Here is a 21346-nt window from a genome sequence, read left to right as displayed (position 1 = left end):
GCGCTACAAATGATTATTGAACTGCCTTTATCCATCGTGACTCTTATACATGCACAACCCATATAATGCCCACTATTTTGGTGAATCACAACAAATTGTAAACGTCCTTGAAAGTTATCGGAAACTCAGGACAACTGTCTTGACATGCTCATACTTGATCCCGCCTTTATTTATTAGATCAGAAACTTTACTATTCATATATGTTTTTTTTGTAAATTTGACTGAATTCCCACAATATCCTCCTTTCCTTAAAAATAGATTCCTTATATTAAAAAAAGTTGGGATATATGTCACGGACAGAGAGACCGCCTCTTAACAATGGTTATTCCCACAATTTGTTTACCTCTAAAAACTCAATTTCAGTACCAAATTCGTTTCCTTTCAAATCTGGCGTCAAAGCTTGTTAACATACAATCCTAATCGGGATTATAGAAATCTCACCCTACCACTAAAATTCACCTAAGAAACTCAACCAAACCCAAAGTCATGCAATCCCAAGATGAACATTCTAGTTTGGAATTGTCAAGGCATCAACAATCAAACCTCTATTCAACACTTACGAGATTTAGTATCTTTGCATAAATCCGATATCCTTTTCCTTTTCAGAAACTTTAGCAAATGACCAACATATGTCACATCAAGCTCGATCGCTCCAATTCCAAAACCTTACCTCAGTTCCTAAAGTAGGTCGTAGAGGTGTAGTATGTATTATGTGGAACAACCTAAACATCCGGGTACTTCTCCAGTCACGGAGTTACATTTACGTCATCATTACTCCACCTGGCCCGGCACAACCATGGATGTGCACTGGCATCTACGACCCTCCTCATCCAGATGCAAGAACAGATTTGTAGAAATATTTTCCAACAATCTTCCCAAATACCAACATCTCAACTCCGTGGCTCCTAATAGGGGACTTTAATGACATAATGGATCAATCGGAGAAAAAAGGTGGCAGACAAGTCAGTTATAGTCAGACTCAACCGTTCCTAACAATGATCGATCAAATGGGTTTTATCGATCTTGGATTTCGAGGAGATCCATTCACTTGGACAAACAACCACCAGGGCCAAGAAAACATCATGGAAAGACTAGATAGAGCAATTGCAACACAACATTGGCGAACAGCAAACCCTCATGCAGGAGTCACCCACCTTCCAAGGATTGATTCGGATCACTCACCCATCCTGTTGCACACCAAAGCAATAGACTGGCAAGGGCAAAAAAATCACAAGTTTGAGCACCTATGGCTGACACATCCACACCTCAAGCAAATCCTCGAAACCTCCTGGACACAACAAAGAGACTCAAATTCTACCTTGGATCTTCAACTCAGGTTAATCACAATGGGACAAAAATTAATGGACTGGAACAAAGACACTTTTGGTCATCTTCCAAAGTTAATTCGAAAATCAACAACACAGATAAAAATGGCTCAACACCAATGTGTTATTCACAACGGTGAAGAACTAAATTTTTGGTACATCGCGAGAAGGAACTACTCAATCATCACCTAACCTTACTTCAATGCCATGCAACATACTGGCAGCAAAGGTCCAGAATTCAGTGGCTCCAATTAGGAGACAATAATACCACCTTCTTTTACACCAAGGCAACCATCCACTGAAGCCTCAACAACATAAAGCAATTACAGGATCAGCACAATAACTGGGTCAGTGATAAAGATGAGGTGATCCAAATCATCCTTGATCATTTCACCACTCAATATACGGCCCCAAATACAACTTTGGATGAAGAACTCTTTGAAGACGTAGCTCCACGATTGACTCCATCACAATGTGACCGACTCTCGGCGACAGTAACGATAAAGGAAATCAAGCAAGCATTGTTCTCCATAAACTCTAAAAGTGCTCCTGGTCTAGATGGATACACGAGTAAGTTTTTTAAAGTTTTCTGGGAAACCACTCATCTTCAATTAATTGCTATGGTTCGATTTTTTTTCGATAATTTGAACATCCACCCTCTCACGAATCATACAAACATCAATATTATCCCAAAAGTAGACAACCCAACGAAACCATCCTACTTCAGACCAATAAGCCTATGCAATGTCACCTACAAAATCATCTCAAAAATACTAGTCAACCGCTTACGTCCTCTCCTACCTTTCTTAATAAGTCCATATCAAAGTGCCTTCGTCCCTAAGAGATCAATACATGATAACATCACAATTGCCAGTGAACTATTTCATCACATCAAAACATCATCAACCACTAAAAACCCAAAAATATCTATCAAACTTGACATCCAAAAAGCTTATGATAGCCTAGACTGGGGATTCATCAAAACGTCTTTTACAAATTTAGGTTTTCCATCAATATTTGTAAAATATATCATGCTCTGTATCAGATCGGTAACTTACTCAGTCAACGTCAATGATACACCGTATGGATTCATTACTCCTACCAGAGGCATACGACAAGGTGATCTCATATCTTCCTACATTTTCATCATCTGTGCGGAAATTCTTTCAACAAATCTTGCCAAACTGGAAGCAAAAATCCTGATTCAAGGAATCAAAATTTCAAAAAAAAGCACCCCCCATCCTTCACTTAATGTATGCTGATGATTTTCTCATCACATACACAGCTACCTAAGAAAGTAATAATCACCTCCAAAGAATTCTTCAATCATACAGCTGTTCAGCTGGTCAAATAATCAACGCAGCAAAATCAACCAGCATTCACCGCCCAAGGCTACAACAACATCACATAGATAACCTCCATCAATTCTTTGGCATGCCGACTACTTCAATCCCACCTGTATACTTAGGAGTTCAATTCAAACATGGGAGGACCTAAAGTCACATCTTTGAGCCTTTACTCCATAGATTGGCACGCAAAGAAAAAGGATGGATCTCAAAATGCCTTACCTCTGCAGGAAGACTAGTTTTAATAAAAACCTCCTTAACACCAACCTCAAATCACCTCATGCAAGCACAGATTTTCCCCGCCCATGTTCACAAACAAATTGATAGGATCACTAGGATTTTTTTCTGGGATCACGATTCTTCGGTTCGAAAGCTTCACCTATTAGGATGGGACAAGCTAAACAGACCAATAGCGGAAGGAGGGCTAGGTATCAGGAAGAGTAGTCATCACAATAAAGCTTTGTTCATTAAAAAAATTTGGAATATTCAAGATCAACCACATTCGATTTGCTCAAGCCTCTTCAACGAGAAATACCTCCACCACCAGCCGATATTGCAAGGTACGATATCAATACCCACTACTGCCAGCCCACAATGGAAACATATGGCATCTCTCATACCTACTGTCAAAAACCATATATTTCACCAAATAGGAAATGGTTTGGATACCCCTATCCAAGCAAACTGGATACCCCATTTTCAGAACCTTGATCCCATCCAATGCGACCCAATTCAATATCTCGCAGACTTAATAGACCCAAATTCCCAAAACTGGAGTCACGATCAGCTGAGCATCCTCCCCAACAATGTTACCCAGCATATTATAAACATTCACCTCCCCCTCAACAACACAACAGACAAAATTATTTGGCCTCACTCTACATCAGGTCAATATACCACAGCATCCGGATACAACTGTCTAATCCAACAGGAAAACAACTCTCTCCCACGACCTCACACTCAACCCTTCCCAAACACAAAATTCTTATGGACCTTACCGTGTCCTCCAAAAATTCAGCTTTTCTTGTGGAAAGCTATAAACGAAGGTTTACCAACCTTATCTCTTCTCCATCACATCAATCTCTCTACTTCTAACTTATGCCCCCGTTGCAACTCTGAGCCTGAAACATCCAATCACATGTTGATTCATTTCCCAATGATTCTGCCCACTTGAAACACCCTTTCTAACCGCATATCAGCAAACCATCCCCAAGGTAACCACCAACAAATTATCATAAACCACGAAACAACAATTTCTCAATTATTGCAACCTCGAGGTAATACTTCTTCTATCACATACTGTTGTTTCCTCTTCTGGTCTATATGGAATACCAGGAATGACCTCGTATTCAACCAGAAGCAGTACACCCATGATGACATCCTGGCGAGATCTTTCGCACACCAACATGAATTTGAATGAGCAAAAAAGACCTCTCCTTCAGTTCTCCCCGGGGAGAGTCCTTCCGGACTCTTACAAACATCACAAAATCCCATACAACCATTCAAGTGGGTTGGAGTATACCACCACCAGACTGGTATAAAATAAATACTGATGGTGCAGCGAGAGGCAACCAGGTATGGAGGGAGCAGGATTCATTTGCAGGAACTCGAGCGCGCACACGGTACTGACTCTTGTAGAGCCTCTGGGTATAACCACAGCATTAACAGCATAAACGTGGGCAACAGTGCTAGCAACCAGAGCAGCAAATGAGAGAAATTGGACTAAGGTCTTGTTTGAAACGGACTCGGAAAATCTCGTGCACTTCATCAACAATCCAAGGGAAGCTCCATGGTATATCTCTGAAATGATTAAGGAAATCATACATCGAATGCAACAAATTCCATGTTGTGCTATTCAACATAACTATAGAGAAGGAAACCAAGCCGCGGATGGACTGGCAACTTTGCAGCCGATGGTAGCCAAACCGGAAACCTATCGACATCAATTTGGGAACGGACGAATCCGGCTTTCCTTAATCAAATTCTTTTGAGCGACTCTATGAGAATCACATTCCTACGTGTAATAACAGTGTAATTGGTTTTTAATTAATTTCATGCTTCAAAAAAAAAACAAAAACAAATTTGAAGCCACCATCATAGCCCTCCAAAAGAACCCCTTCCGGTGAATGACTGAATAGGACACTTATTCCTCCTAATCAACTTTTTTAATATCAAGAGAAGTTTCAAAATTTAATATTGTACTGCAACTGATGATATTCTTCAACTATACCAACCTGGTGATCTGACCGAAAATGCTATATGGCACCCAATCTGATGCACCCAATGTTAGGGCGCAAATGACACATCACTACAGCAGCCGAACAATGGAAAATCTATTTGACTTTTTTATGCTTGTTTTTGAACCGTTGATCATAATCGACGGATTGGATTAGACATATGTCATTTCTCAAAATTTAGTAAATATGTTTCCAAAGGCTCCACATATTTGCCACCCATGTTTTTTCTAAATAATTGCAGTATAGAAGAAGTCAAATTAATTACAGTTTGACTTCTATAAGTGGTAATTAGGAAAAAGTTCAATTGAAAAGTTAAATTACTGTAGAAATTTTAATAATGGTGGTGGAAAATAGGAAAATTGTGATGGTAAATAGGTAAAATCCTTCCAAAGGAAGCTCGAAAAAAGAACAAAAAAGATTGTTCTTTTGCGAAAAAATTTCTGTCAATTTTGAGAGATTTGGTGAGGTTAACCCATGGATTCACTGGGATTAATATACAGACATAAAAAGAAATTTTTTATATTTCATCTCTGAGTTTATCTTTCTTTTCCTAATCGATTTTCTTGTTAATGCTTATACAATCTAGGGTTAGATCATTGAAATGAATTAGTTCACTTGAGTTTGCCTTGCCAGCAATCAAATGAACAAGCTATTACTTCAAGAGAGATGGATAATGGAGTTACAAAATTTCGTGGGATTTTGTAACGAGGATAATTTACCAACGACTAGTGTTCACAGGAGTCCTACGAGGGAGAGGCAGAAGATGAAGAACTGGTCGTCATTGTTCGACACTTACTGTTATCATTACATATTTGTTGTTGCATTACATTGCGAGAAATTATAAGCCAAGAAGCCGCTGTCAATGGCACTTCCAGGGCAATACATAACTAGTTTACATATAAAAATCTCTACCACTATCTCCTCAAAGCTAAGCGGTTTCGGTTTTCCAAGACTTATCTGAATATCTTTCCTGCAAACTTAAAATAACAAGGAAAAGAGCGAAAAAATCATTAAAAGATGCCAAAAAGATATGATTACAAATGCAGAAAACCTGCAGTATTGCATAAAAGAACTAGAAGGAACAAATGGCGAGCGAGAGTAGTTTTCTAAGCTTACATATCTGACATTAAGTAGAGATACTTACACTCCATGGTGACTAATCTGCTCAACTTTAATGTTTATGAAACAAACAACAATTATCCAGATACAATCCTTTATAAATTCAAAACTCGTGTTCACGAATGTTTTAAATTTTAAAGAACCAAGCAACTTAACAACCTTATCACGATATGCAGTAAGCAAATAACTAAGCATATCACAATATGCTGTAAGCAAATAACTAAGCAATGGGTATATATTTATTTGTTGTGCGTTCATTAATTTGGTGTCAACTCAATTGAATTGGATAGACGGATTGGTATAAATCCTCAATTGAGTAAGATTCTCAACGCGTAAAATTTTAGTTCAAATTTGTTATTGACTAAGTTACAACAATTGCAGCGGTGAAACAACGAGGATCAACAACAGTGTAAGACCATTCACCAATGATTCATCAAAATATCAAAAAAAAAAAAGAAAGATCCTCAATAGATGAAAATGAATTAAAATTGAAAAGGTTACTTAGTTTCGCTGGATGTATTGAGCTGAAATTGAACGACCTATACACTTACACAGTTATACTGATATTTCGAGATATACCTGGGATCCTTGATGATTCAGCAAAAGATGTAGAGAAACAAAACCCTAGATTGCCATCTTCAGGGTTCGAATCACAAAACCCTTTCTCATCTTCCCCAATGTTCCTCTTCGTTTTTCCTTCTTCCGTGAAAAAGAACAAACCCTAGTTTGTTAAGAATAACCCAAACAAAATTACGTCAAACGTAAGCCATCTATTCCGATCCAGGGTCCAGAAAGTAGAATTAAAAGTCAAACAAAATTTTCAGCTTGTACACTTGCCACCTAATACCGGGTGCATTGGTTGCACTAGGATAGGATGGACGCTGTATATCTTACTAGAACGACAATGATTAAAAATGACATCATGACATGTATCTTACTAAAAGATACTCCAATTACGAAATATCTTGAAGATTTTGGTTCCCCAAACAATAATTATGAGATATTCTCATACCAAAAACATAAAATGTGTAATGAAGGTTAGAATATTTGATTATTGCCACAATCAACTCTTCATTCCAAAGTTAACTTTCCCATACCACTATATATGCAATTCTTCTCTATAGCTAGATCAAGATATAATTCATTAATTTTCAAGGAAAAAAAATGGCTTTATCAGTTGTCTACCTAATCTCTATTCTTTCCCTCGTTTTCATCGTTCATTTAGGAGATGCTCAATCGATCACATATACTTGCCAATTTACGGCAAAAGTCGATCTCTGTACACAGATATTAAACGCCGATCCATCCAGCGAAGAAACCGATACAGCAGGTCGGGCTACTGTTATGCTTAATGCTGCGATGAGCGATGCTGTGGACACATCGAGATACATACTCGACGAGCTTGCTAAAACTTATACTGACGCAAATGCGATTAGAGTTGTCACAGAATGCAATACGTTATATGTCAATGCAAAGACTAGACTTGAGACATCAATCAGAGATCTATATTCTGATGATAAACTTGGCGATACACAAGATGAAGTCAATGCTGCTGCTGCATGTGCTGAAAGTTGCGAAAAATTGTTTGGCACTGCCACTCCTCCACTAGCTTATCCTGATGAATTGGAACGAAGGCAGATAAACTTTGAGGATATATGTGGTGTTGCTAATGATATTGTGGGAATGCTTTTGGTTTGAAGTCTGGCGATTAGGTCGTCAGAACCTTAGATAGCTTTTGATAATAACTTCGATCTGCATAAAATCGCTTGACCATTCATATGTTTTATAGAAACTAATTTGATCTGAATAATAAGAAAACCATTCATTTATAGGATATTAATTAAGTAATTGCGGTTTTGTTTATGGGAAAAATCATTTAAGGTCTGTTGAACTCGAGAAGCAAAGTCGGGAATAAACAAAAGCACATGTTATTAATTAATTAAGTAATTTGACTTATGACAAGCTTGCTTTTACAAAATCACAAATAAACAAGGGCTTCCGAAGCCAATTGGTAGGTCGGATCTACTGTCTTGACATACCGATACTTAATTTGGCTCGTACCAAATTGTCTTATTGGATCAAAACCCACGGATGCAAACCACAAGGATCAGCCCAATTGGCCAAGGGTTGAACTCCATAGTTATATGTTAAAGTCTGCGGGCATCCAACTCAAACTCAATTGGCAATGAGTGGAGCGGCCCTTCCATATTATATTTAAGTTAATTAAGCGGATTATAGCGATGTGGGATTATCTGTCCTTTCACACGCCCTCTCACGTGTAAGGTCAGTCACTGGGCCTCACACGTGGACCTACATATGAGTTACCAGTCCATCGGTAACAGGTGTGCACGGGTGAGTGACTAAATCAGGGGGTAACACCTCGGCCAGTATCGGCACTGGCCTACACCCCGGGTGTACAAGTGACAATATCGGTTAAAAACTTCGGTCAGTAACTCGGCGTACGCAGGTCTGGGTCTGGGGCTTGGCTCTGATACCATGTTAAAGTTTACGGGCATCCAACTCAAAATCAATTGGCAATGAGTGGAGCGACCCTTCCATATTATATTTAAGTTAATTAATTATAGCGATGTGGGACTATTTGTCCTTTCACATTATATTATAAGTTAGCGGTTCGATCTTCACCTTTAAATGATCAAAGAAGAAAAAAGAAAAAAAGCACCCACACATGCGTTTTTTTTTTTTTTTTTGAAATTTATCGCTTAGAGTTTTTCCTAGCAGTATTCCCTCAGTGCCACATATATAAGCGGCATAGTCAAAATTTCTTAGACATGCACTTAAATATAATGATTCCCAAGCAAATAAATACGCGTAATAGAAGTAAAAAATCGTAAATTTGGACTCCGTCTATATAGTTATACAAGGAAAAATGAAAATTCAACGTATATAATAGGTACGTAGGGGGTATTATTTTTGGATTAACTGTTTTTTGAGCTAAGTAGAATCAGATAAATTTATGTCTTTGAAAGGTTGGGATAGAGAGATTTGTATACACAAATAATCCGATTAGTAAGTACCGCGTCCAGCGGCGGATCTAGAAACTAAACTAAGGAGAAGCAAAATTCTATTAGGGGCAGCAAGAAAGTAAAATCAGGATCCTAGAAAATTAGGCCCGATTTTGAGTTGGATGCACGTAGACTTTAACATGGTATCAGAGCTAGGCCCGTATTCAGAGTGTAGGCCCGATTTTGGCCATTATTATTAACATGACCGATTTGTCACTTGTGCACCCATGAACCGACTTTGGTCATTACGTGCGTGGTCCACGTGTTAGGGTGAGTTATTGGCGTTTTGGGGTGATTTTAGTTTTTGGGTCTACCCGTCCTAGTCTCACCAATTGACCTCACTTTACTAGTAATGATAAGAGAGAGAGAGAGCTGCCTTTTCTTTGTACTTTGTCCTTTCTTATATAGACTTTCCTAAAAGTACCTGCTTTTATGACATCATGACACATGTCCTAAACCTCTTTAATTACTTCTATGTCGTTCCTTAATTTAACCTCCTCCTTATCTCTTAATTCCTATTTTGTCCCTCCTATCTCATGGGTATTTTCTCATTGGACTTGGTCCTCCCCAAGTCCCAATTAATACTAGGCTTACCTGTTATCCTGGGGGGGGCATCCTAAACCTGTTAAGGGATATTAATTTTCATGTATCAACATTCAAATAATCCGATAGTCGTAGTATTTCTTTTCGACCCCCCCCCCCCCCCCCCCCCGTTGGGGATGAGGATCTCCCTTCCTTTTCTTTGTAGGCTTGTTTGGTTTTTTCCCCCTTATCTTTCACCTTCTTCCTTCCTTTTGAATACACATACACTCGCCAAGTCTAGTAGTTCCAACAGTAGTTCATCTGAAGAATCTGACGAGTCTAAAGGAGCCATGAGCATGGGTTTGAGGAGACCGAGTACTCGGAGGAAATATTAAGTTCTCCTACCTCCCCCGGCGGATGGCAAGTCATATAAGATTGCAGAGTTTACTAGCGGACCCGCCTTAAAACGCGCGCTAAAGCTAAGAGAGATCCGCGAATGTAAGCGCGTTTTTCCTCTTGATGATATCTTGGTCCCTCGCCTTCTAAACCCTCATTTATTACCTTATCCTTTTGCTCCCGGATACCTTATGCAACCCGAGTCGGAGACCATGGACGCTTTTGCGTTTAAAACGGTGTCGCGGGTGACTATTCACCGTGGTGACTACGATCTTCATGTTATCGATATTAGTTCTAAGTCAAAACCCATCCGATATGGACGCACTGGGAATCCTATATACCTTCCAATCCTGGTCACGCGGCTACCATTCGTGAAGCAGGTATTGGCGAAGCTATAAATTCATCCCTCAAGTGGGAAGTGAAGAGGTGTAGGCGCGACATAACATGGTCTTTTGTCGCAGGACTCACCCTGTTCATACCCTTCTTACGGCATATGGGGAAGCTACAATTGTTCTGGAGGACGTAGTTTCCCTTACAGGGCTGCCTATCCATGGTAGTCATTCGTATGAAGAGGCGGCTGTTTACGAAGCGCTATATGATGAGGATAAAACGTTGTGCACTTATCTGTTGAATTCTAAAGATGCTTCCCATCATGAATTGGTGCGGAAGGACCAAGCGCCATCAAAACAGGGCGAGGACCAGAAGATTTCTGGCGTGGGAAAAAAGGAGGCGTCGTCGTCCGCCGCAAGGGGGAATGCCAAATGAGTTGAGGGAAAAAGACTCCTTCGGCGCGTCCAATGGGTGAGAGACTACTTGCTAGATCTATCCATGCACAAGAGGCGATTCACGGTTCCTCAGCTCCTTCACTAATGCCGGTCCTGAGTGGGTTACCAAGACCAACCGTTGCGCTTCCTTCCCTCTTTGGATCAAGTATTGGGCTCCGCGGTTAGTAGATGAAAAAGTTCTTCCCCCCAAGCGAAAAAATAAGGACCCTCGCGCGAAGTTGGACGCTTTCATCCTGTTTTGGATTTGTCATGATGTGTTCGAGTACAGTCCCCAAGATACCATTAAGAGTGAACTTGTTCCAATGGAGGTGATGCTATCTCACGACGTTTCTTTCCCGCTTGCGCCGATATTCTTAGGCTGCTTGTATCGCCATCTAGATTTGTTCTGTCACGACCTTCAAACAGTAGGTTCATCCCATAAGATCGAGACTCATATTCCGGCCTCTTTCATGCAAGCATGGTCTTGGGAGCATGTTTCCCCATACGTGTCTGATCCTAATGAACTAGTAATCCACGGGGAAGAAGATGTTAGACAATATGATGGCTCGGTTAAGAGGGTTCCAGTTGTTTACGGCTACCCTAGGATGGCTCTTTGGCATCTCAAGGGGAAAGTTCCCAAGGGAAATATTTCCAAGCATCTGGTCGTGGCTAAAGACTTTATACCATTTCCTTATAAAGACAGTCGATCGGATACAACGCATTATGACTTTACAATGCATTTTGACACAGAGATGGACTCGACGAAGCTTTTGGTGGAGGCACGTTTTGATTCGGTAATGGCCGTTTTGCCTGGCTATTTCCCTGGTTTCCACGCTGGTAAGTTTATCGCCATGTATTACAACCCCGATCGTGCAGCTCGGCAAGTTGGGTTTGATCAAGGAATCCCTCGTAGGTTTCCTCCTTGGGGAAGCTCTGATATTGGGGATATCGTTGCCAGTTATGATCGTTTTGTCTTCAAGGGACCGACATGTATGTCTGATCGAGGGATCAACTTTTCATTCAGGTACCGTGTCCCCGAGCGTCCTTTGGAAGTTATTGAGGGAGCCCACGAGTACCATGATTTTATACGTCGTCGTGCTTTGAATTTTCTTTTGCGCGAATCGGATCCTCCCCGTGACCTGTCTGTTCAAGACCTTCGAGCGCTCCATGCATCCGGTCGGATTAAACTTGATGATGTCGTAGCTGCTGCGCATCGTCTCGTTCCAGCCACCAAAGGTCGCCCTTTGGAGCCTTTAGTGACTTCTTGGGCTCCTCCTGAGGGTTATGATCCTATAAAGCCAAAGAATGGGGTGAAGTCGTTTTCCGATCATAAGCCCCCACAGATAGAGGTAGTAAGACCATCTGCTAATCCTCTGGCAACACAGGTACTTTTTTTCCTTTGCTTTACATTCGTTTATTTTTTATCGTAGGCCTTTCTTTTCGATAAAATGAGTGGCGGGGATTACTTTCTCAGGAAGATCCTCATTCCAATCGCGTGGGGTAGAAGGCCCCTTCTTATGTAATGGAAGTGTACATGAACATGCCTGAGAGTGATTGGACTGAAAAGATCCTTACAAAGAAGGCTAGGCGAGAGGAATCTAAGTTGTCTGCTCCGCGCCCTTGTTCTTATGCTAACATCTCATCCTTGCAACCTTAGCAGGTTTATCAAAGAAGCGCGTCACAACCTCCTGGGAGCGTGAGTAGCAGTCCTACTCCCTCGTTTGTAGACCAGTTGAGAGATCTTGGGATCGATCTTCCAAAGGGGACCGGTTGGGTATCTCCGCGCCTTCACATATCGTCAGTTCAGGTCTGAGATTTTCCGTGCCAGGGTTGGACCTCTGGAGTCCCCTAGTGTCGTTATGTAATCAATGAGCCCATATGGAAACACCTGGTCAGTTTTTTGGTGGGTCCTCATCCCACGTGGCACTAACAGTTAATTATCATGCGGGTAACCTCCTATTTAATATGTGTCTTCGTTTTTATCATTCTTCTTTCCTCTCTCTTTCTGTCTTTTTTTTTATATAAATCTAAGTTATTTTTTGCAATGGTACTCATCTCTCATTTTTCAGGGCTACTAGTTATTCTGAGTCGTTTTCTAGTTCTTCCGCTCTCTTCCTAAACCCGATGACATCCCTTTTGGTTTGTCGATTCCTGAGGTTAGTCCCTTGTCCTTTCTGTTTTTTTTATTTTTTTTGCTTTCGCTCGTTTGTTTGCTGAAATTTCGTCGTTGGCGTTAGAATATGGGTAAAAAACATAAGGAGACTGTTAAAAGTGATATGGATGGTGTGCGGCGCGTAGTCTCCATCGGAGATGAGTCTATTAAACGTGATCAGATGTATGGTAGTGGTTCTTATGCTCCTTCAGAGAATCCAACCGATGTTCCTGTTCCTGTCATGCCAGCCGTCCCCATTGTGCCAACAAACTCCGAGGACGCGCAGCTTCGTTTCCCTTTGGTGGTGAATGTTGATATATGAAAAATAATATCCCTCAACCCATGAGATAGGAGGGACAAAATAGGAATTAAGAGATAAGGAGGAGATCAAATTAAGAAATGACATTAGATGTAATTAAAGAGGTTTAGGAAATGTGTCATGATTTCATAAAAGGAGGGACTTTTAGGAAAGTCTATATAACGAACGACAAAGTACAAAGGAAAGGCAGCCATCTCTCTTATCATTACTAGTAAAGTGAGATCATTTGGTGAGACTATGACGGGTAGAACCAAAAACTAAAATCACCCGACAACATTTGGCGACCACAACCGGAGACTCATGCCTAGTTTACCATGATACACCCAGAAGGCGTTAGCTCAGATGCGATGAGAAACCAAGCGATGACAGCAAAGAAGAAATGCTGGCCCAAGACGTTATCAAACAATCGGCGGGACATGGATCCCAAAATAGAGAGATAGTAGAAACACAAGGGATGAACACGCGAGTTATCCAGCTATCAAAACCCACGTCGCCCGCTCTGCAAGACATGCAAAAGGAACTATATGAGCGCTCACGAAGAAGGCCGGAGCTTGAAGACTGGATAACACAAGCAGTAATGGCAGGACAAAACACTCCCGAAGAAATAACAAAAGGCGAAGAACACAAAAGCGACAAGACAACAACGATGTCATAGGAAGAAATAACAAAATACTTGGAGCAAAATTATCATGTGGTAAAACAAGACAATCACCGCGTAAGTAGTCCATACCCAGCGAACATCCGAGAATACCAATACCCCGAGGACTACACTTCTCCGAAATTCAAGACATATGACGAGCAAGGGAACGCGCGAGAACATCTCAGCCGATTCCTTAAGTAACAATGAATGATAGAGCCTCCAATGGAAAATTGTGCCTAAAGGAATTCCCCAAGTCTCTCACAGGTATGACATTCACCTGGTACGACAACTTAAAAGTAGAAAGTGTGGATTCCTGGCCAACCATGTCCACACTCTTTCTCGGGAAATTCTATGCAGACAGGAGGAAAATCACGACAACAGACTTGAGAAAGATTGGACAACTGATGGGAGAAGAAATATGAAAGTACATCTAACGATTCCGGCGCTTGGCGCTAGATTGTCACGAAGACATCAATGAGGGAACGCTCGTCGAGATTTGAGTGCGAGGAATGATCCAAGCTTTCAAGGGGAGTTTGATAAATTTCAGATTCCAGACTTTCGTTGAGCTAGAAGAAGCAGCCGATAGGATCGCCGACTATAGAGAAGAAACGCCCATAGACCCTACTTGGCGCCACACAGTTGGCACCGTATCTGGGGCACCACGCAACGTAAGACACTAATATGGAGAGGAGGGACCAGTTCCAAACTGTCGGCGGGAGCCAGGGAAGAAATGAATGGACTATGCGTGACTCAAACCCACCACCCACTTTTCCCTGCAGCAAGGAGCACGCAGTCTAATTACGAAATCTATGGGTCATTGGAAAGGAAATCCAACTTCCCCCGATAGTAGTAGACATCAAAAAAATTGATAAGAACTTCCCTAAGTACTGCCACTAATATCGAAGGTTGGGACACCCAACAAAAGAACGTTTTTCCATAAGGAATATATTTGAACGCAAGTGCGCGTCTTGGGAACTTGAGGCAGCTAAGAAGGCGATTGAGTATGACCTTTTCCCTCGCCCCTAAACCGAAAAGGACCAAGAAGCGGGAGAGTAAAAATGCGAGAGATGAGACCACAAATTGTAAACAACCCCTTTTATGGTAACAATAATTTCTCCTTTTGGAATTCGTAGGTATTATGATGTGAAAAGGTCACAGGAATGCCAAAGTCGTCCGGTTGACTGACAAATCTACAAAAGGCTAGGGGACGCCAAAGGCTCCCAGTCGGCTGACAAATTTACAAAAGGCTATGGGAATGCCAAAGGCACCCGGTCAGCTGACAAATCTACATAAGGCTACAGGAATTCCAAAGGAGCCTAGGCGGCTGACAAATCCACAAAAAGCCATGGGAACGCCAAAGGTGCCTTATAGGCTGACAAATCTAAAAAAGGCTACGGGAATGCCAAAGGCATCCGGTCGGATGAAAAATCTACAAATGGCTAAGGGAATGCCAAATGCGCTCAATAGGCTGACAAATCTATAAAAGGATACGAGAATGCCAAAGGCACCCGATCGATTGACAAATCTACGAAAGGCTACAGGAATGCCAAAGGCGCCTGGACGGCTGACAAATCCACAAAAGGCCATGGGAATGCCAAAGGCCCCCAATAGGCTGGAAAATCTATAAAAAGGCTACGGGAATGCCAAAGGCGCCCGGTCAGCTGACGAATCTATAAAAGAATACAAGAACCAAAGGCGCTTGGTCGGCTGACATCCACAAAATTCCATGGGAATGCCAAAGGCGCCCAATAGGCTAAAGAATCTACAAAAAGTCTACGGGAATGCGGAAGGCGCCTGGTCGGCTGAAAATCTACAAAAGGCCATAGAAATGCCAAAGGCACCTGGTCAGCCAACAAATATACAAAAGGCCAGGGACACACCAAAGGCGCTCGATTGGCTGACATCCACAACAGGCTATGGGAATGCCAATGGAGGAGTAGGCGCATTCTATTAGCGCTCGCCCAGCCCATCGTTTCCTTTGGATAAAAAGCAAGGGGGAGTAGGCGCGTTATAAAAACGCCCGCCCATTCCACCGCATCCTTCAGATAAAGGGGGAGTAGGCGTGTTATAAAAATGCCCGCCCATCCCACCGCATCCTTCAGAAAATGGGGAGTAGGCGCGTTTTAAAAACGCTCGCCCATCCCACCGCATCCTTCAGATAAAGGGGAGTAGGCGCGTTCTATTAGCGCTCGCCCAACCCATTGTTTCCTTAAGATAAAAAGCAAGGGGTAGTAGGCGCGTTATAAAAACGCCCATCCAACTCATCGCATCCTTCTCAAAAAATAAAAAAAAAAGGGGGGAAGGGGGAGTTGGCGCGTTATAAAACGCTCACCCAACCCCATACATCCTTCCAAAACAAAAAGAAGAGGATTATGAATAGTCGATGCTTTACGAAATCAAGAATAATAAGAAATACCAACAACAAATTAATAATCAACCAATCACCAAGATAATATCCCACAAGTAATAAAAAAGAAGAAAAACAACAACAATCACAACAAACAAATCATCTGAGAGACAAGGGTCCAACATAACCAAAGAAAGATGGAAGAAGAGACAACATAAAAAGGAAGCGTGCTAAGCAGACTGAAGGTTAGTCAACTCCCGATGTTTCTCCTAAAGCTCCGCGCGAACCGCCGCTTCTGCGGTCTCAGCCCGTATCACCTCATTGTTAGCCACCCCAACATCAGCAAGCAATAAATTAAACACCTCTTTCTTACTAGCAGTTGCCTCAGAGTGCTTCTCCAACTCCTTTTCTAGGTTGAAGATATGACTCGTAAGCCGGCCACAAGGGTCATTACGATTCTTCACTTTAGCCAACAATTCCTCCAACCACTGTATCATAAACTGAATGTTGATTGTTGACCGAATGGAAGTCTCCCAGCCATGCATTGTCGCCGCGTCTACATAATCATACCCTACACATGTGAGTTGGTCGGAGATTTCCAAAATATTTTTAGTCATATAGCACAAAATGTGAACATCCAGGAGACTGACCTTCGGCATATGACCACCACCGCGCTCCACAATGTCTCTATAAGTGGCGTCTAAAACACTTGGTACCCAAAATCCGTGAACAAGTGTGTGAGTGTCGGGATCTACTCCAGCCTCGGCAACACTCATTGTTGTGGGGTAATTTTAGTTTTTGGTTCACCTGTCCTAGTCTCACCAAATGACCTGAATTTGGATCTCGTCGGCGACATCATTTTTACTTTTTTTTTTTTTTTTTTTTTTTTTTTTTTTTTTTGCAGAATCAATGATTTAACAGAAAATGGGTCATTTCCCAAATATTTTTAAAACATGGTTCTAATGGACGAGTAAATATTAGTACGGATGAATGGACACCAAAAAAATAGCAAGAATGAAACTGGATTCATCCGGTCTTATATTTAAAAAAGAGCGAGGATGAAACTGGGTGCATCTTGATGTAAATTAAAAATAAGAAAAAGTATTTGAAAAACTGGGTGCATCTTGATGTCTTTTTTACCAAGGAATTTTTGTTATTGGGGTAATTGACCAATTTTGTGATGATTTAAACCATCCTCGAAAAACGTAAATAAGTGTCGAAGAAGTATTTAGACGCTGGCCCAGCCATACACTCGCTTTCCCTGCAAATAATTTTGGTCGAAAGCTTCAGGAAAGTATTTCACGTTCAGCTTCCTATACTTTCTCGGATTACTCTCATCTATTAACGCAGCAAAAGGTTCAATTTCTTCATCGGTATGTGCTGCATAAAACATGGCCAAAGAAATTCTCGTCCGTTCTGTATTTGTCATTGCCCTGTGTAGTGGGCTCTTGAATATGCCCTTTGTTATTATCTGTAGTTGATCCCCGATGTCAACAACTAGGGCCCCAGGCGTGCATGGAACACAAACCCATTGATCATCTATATGAACTTGAAGACCTTCTACTTCTGGGTCTTGCAGAAGAATAGTTATTTCTCCTGCGTTTGTATGAGGTCTTGTAAGAGTGAAATATCGCACATTCATTATGTATGCGAAGTAAAGGTAATTTATCTTAAGCGAGGATTATCGCACATGTTATAATTAGGATGACATATTTAATGATGTCAGCATGGTCACGAGTAAAGTGTGATGATATGTGTGAAGGAGTAAAGTGTGCGAGACTGAATGTATATATATGAGCGATTGTAACGCACAGTGATTCCGAAAGGGATCTATTAGCTGTCATCCACTATGTCATACCCTATATAAAGGGAAGGAATCTATATATCAGGGAGAGATCTTTTGAGAGTTAAGATTTGGAATTTAGGAGAGAGAAAGATTGTTTGTTCTCCAAGATAGAATTTATCTCAGATCTTGTAATCATATCAAAGATTTTATGAATGAATGTATGAATTTTAAGATGATCACTTGAATTAATATTAGATTTCATTAAGGGTGTGATTGTAGGATTTCCTGCAACTACATTTGGCGCTAGAAAATAGCTTGGAGTGATATATCATATTGGTGAATTTGTTTAAAAATCAAGTTTCCAGAATTAAAATAACCTAGAAATTTTCTTTCATCATTTGAAATTTTCATCATCACATCTTTTCAATCCTTTTCAAAAACATTTTTTCATTTGTTCATTACAAGAAAGTGGAAATGGTGAGAATCAGATCTACTGTTGAGCAAGCGGCAGCAACTAGAAGAAGTCAAAGAATTGCGGAACGAAGAAGAGGATAAATTCATGAGCAATTATAGGAAGGAGAAAGAGCAAATCAAATAAATGATGTTCCGAATGGACAACAGCGTACACAAGGGAAGAATAATAATATCGATTATGATAGAGTGAGTATTCATACTGCACATACGAACTCTACTGAAGATGAAACACAGAGAACTGGAGATGAAGGAAGGATCGAAGGAAATGAAGAAAATATGACACTTGAAGAACTTAGGCAAAGATTGATTGCAGAGCGACAAAGAGAATACAAAGAGCGTGCGAATTTGATACGACAAAATGAAGATTTAAGAGAAAAGAATCTCATATTGCACGAACAAAGATCAAGAAGCGTTACGCGATCAAAATCAAGAACCATCAGAAGTTCATCAAGACAAAGTCGATCAAATCGAAGAGATGCTAGGCGAGAGCAAACATTAGGTAATATTGATGATAATTTGCAAGAAGATGATAATCTACAAGATCAACGCGACGAGAGACGCACAGTAAATGACCGATACGAACAACTACATGAGCGTCATAGATTTGCAGTACAACATATAAATTCCTATATCCGATCAAAATACCACCAAAATGCAATTTACCTGTATTCACTAGTATATTTGATGGTAGTACATGTGCAGTACAACATATAAAATCCTGTAGCCGATCTTTATTGCAGTATGAAGAAAATGATGCGGTGATGTGAAAATATTTTCCTGCAAGCTTGACTGGAGAAGCCTTGCAGTGGTTTGAGGGATTACCAGTAGGAACTATTAGATCATTTCGTCATTTACAGAACGTTTTATTAGGACAATACATCAGTAATAATATGTCAAGACCGGGAAATGAGACGGCCTTTGGACTTCGCAGAAGGGTCAATGAAAGCTTGCGTCATCTAAAAACGCGTTGGAGAACCATGTGTAGTGAAATGGCAAGACGATTAGATGAGTGATTTCTTATACTAGCCTTTGTAAATGCTCTTTTTCTTACAGATTTATTATGTACACATATTTTCAGGATAAAAGACACAATCACAATGTCGGAGTTGCGTGAATTTCAAGAAGAGTATATTGCACTTGAGGAGAAGCAGAGAGACATGAAATCTTATCCAGTTGCAATGCCAAATGCGAACAGTGGGAATGCAAGTTTACTCCCAAGAATGACAAATGCTGTTGTGAGTACATCGTAGGGAAATCAAGGAAAGAAGAATACAGATATGGAACAAAAACTGGTATCCATGGGTAGCGCAGACCAGGAGGAGTTTGAAATAGAATATAAAGAAGCGCAATCCGAAGCTAGAGGAAGAAATAACAAGATTCAAAGAATGGATAACCCCATGGAAGGTTATGGAGGTCAACAACCATATAATAATAGAAGACAAGGGAATGGAAAGGTGATCTGGGAACAAATAGGCTTGCCAAAGTTGAATACTACAGTAGACTAAGTCTGGGAAGCTGTTATACTAATGGAAGAAATTCCTGAACCACACAATATAGGAGATGAACCACAACCAGGCAGAAGGAGCAAAGATTTCTGTTTATATCATCGCTTTCATGGTCACACAACAACTAATTGTAGAAATCTGAGGAAAATCATACTGAGAATGATTAATCAAGGAAAATTGAATCACTTCTTAGTACAGCAGCCGCAAAATTTACCACCAGCACCACCAGGAAAATACATATAGTGAAGAAAAAGGGAAGAATACATTTGTAATTGAAGTGTGTGCGAAGGAAAAGAATCTATATTGCAATTCGATTATGCACTCTTTCAAAAATATATAAGATTTTCATGACAACATCTTAAGTAGTGTGTATGCGAGAGATAATGATGAAAGATAAATCCTTAATCTTGCGAAGATATCACCGTTAAAGGATTGGCAAAAACAGGTCATTTCGTTCAGTGCAGAAGAAACACCAGGAGGAGGAGAATTACATGAATATCCATTACTGGTAAAGTTGGGAATTAATCCAAAAGAAAAAATAGATGATGAGGATGAAGAAGAAGATGAAGTGAATACTTGGGCTATAAATAGAATACTCATATATCCTGGGAGTTCTGTTGATATTCTCTTTTATCATAGTACAAGACTATGGGAGGAAGGGATGACGAGTTAATTCCTTCAACTTACAAAATCTATGGATTTAATGGCACTGCAAACAAGCCAAAAGGAGAAATCAAAATGAGAATTCCACTGCGAAGTCTGCCAACAGAAATCGTATCCTGTGTTTTAGATATTGAATCGCCATATAATGATCTAATTTGGAGACCATGGTTGCATAGTATCTTGGGTGTGGCTTAGATATTTCACCAATGCATAAAATTTCTGAAAAAGCGGGGGTCTAACAACGCCACCCAATATTTCGCTTAGCAATCTGTATGGACTAACTCCGAAATACTTTGCTAGAGAATCAACTAGACAGTCAGACTCAATCTAGATAAAAGTATCTCAAGGAGTTAATATCTCTCTCTTGTTTTTGATATTACTCAAGCGAATAGAAATCAGCGAGTCCTAATCAAACACAAGGAATACTTGGACGGTACCAAAGACCAATGTCCAGGGATCAATCAATATCAATCAACAACCAAAGGATGGATTTCCAATTGATGATCACGAACGCACAACCTGTATTATTTCAATTATATAAAATATAATGCCGAAAATAAATAACACAGACACCAGAAATTTTGTTAACGAGGAAACCGCAAAAGCAGAAAAACCCCGGGACCTAGTCCAGATTAAATACACACTGTATTAAGCCGCAACAGACACTAGCCTACTCCAAGATAACTTTGGATTGGACTATATTTGAACCTCAATGAGTCTCCCACCGA

General features: G+C 40.5%; 1 protein-coding gene across 1 annotated transcript; it reads left to right on the top strand.

The window, feature by feature from the left end:
* Nucleotides 1-7191: 7191 nt before the first annotated feature.
* On the top strand, nucleotides 7192-7725 carry LOC113343893 (cell wall / vacuolar inhibitor of fructosidase 2-like). Its single transcript, XM_026587988.1, has one exon. It carries the CDS (start codon nucleotides 7192-7194, stop codon nucleotides 7723-7725), a length of 534 nt encoding a protein of 177 aa, XP_026443773.1.
* The last annotated feature ends 13621 nt before the right edge of the window (nucleotides 7726-21346 follow it).

Source organism: Papaver somniferum, unplaced genomic scaffold (genome assembly GCF_003573695.1).
Source record: "Papaver somniferum cultivar HN1 unplaced genomic scaffold, ASM357369v1 unplaced-scaffold_7, whole genome shotgun sequence".
NCBI lineage: Eukaryota > Viridiplantae > Streptophyta > Magnoliopsida > Ranunculales > Papaveraceae > Papaver > Papaver somniferum.
The sequence above is the reverse complement of the archived record's forward strand: the minus strand, read 5'-3'. Positions and strand labels throughout refer to the sequence as shown.

Bases quoted from the DNA above. Each gene is read 5' to 3' on its own strand.
- LOC113343893 (XM_026587988.1), top strand. From the start codon at position 7,192: ATGGCTTTATCAGTTGTCTACCTAATCTCTATTCTTTCCCTCGTTTTC.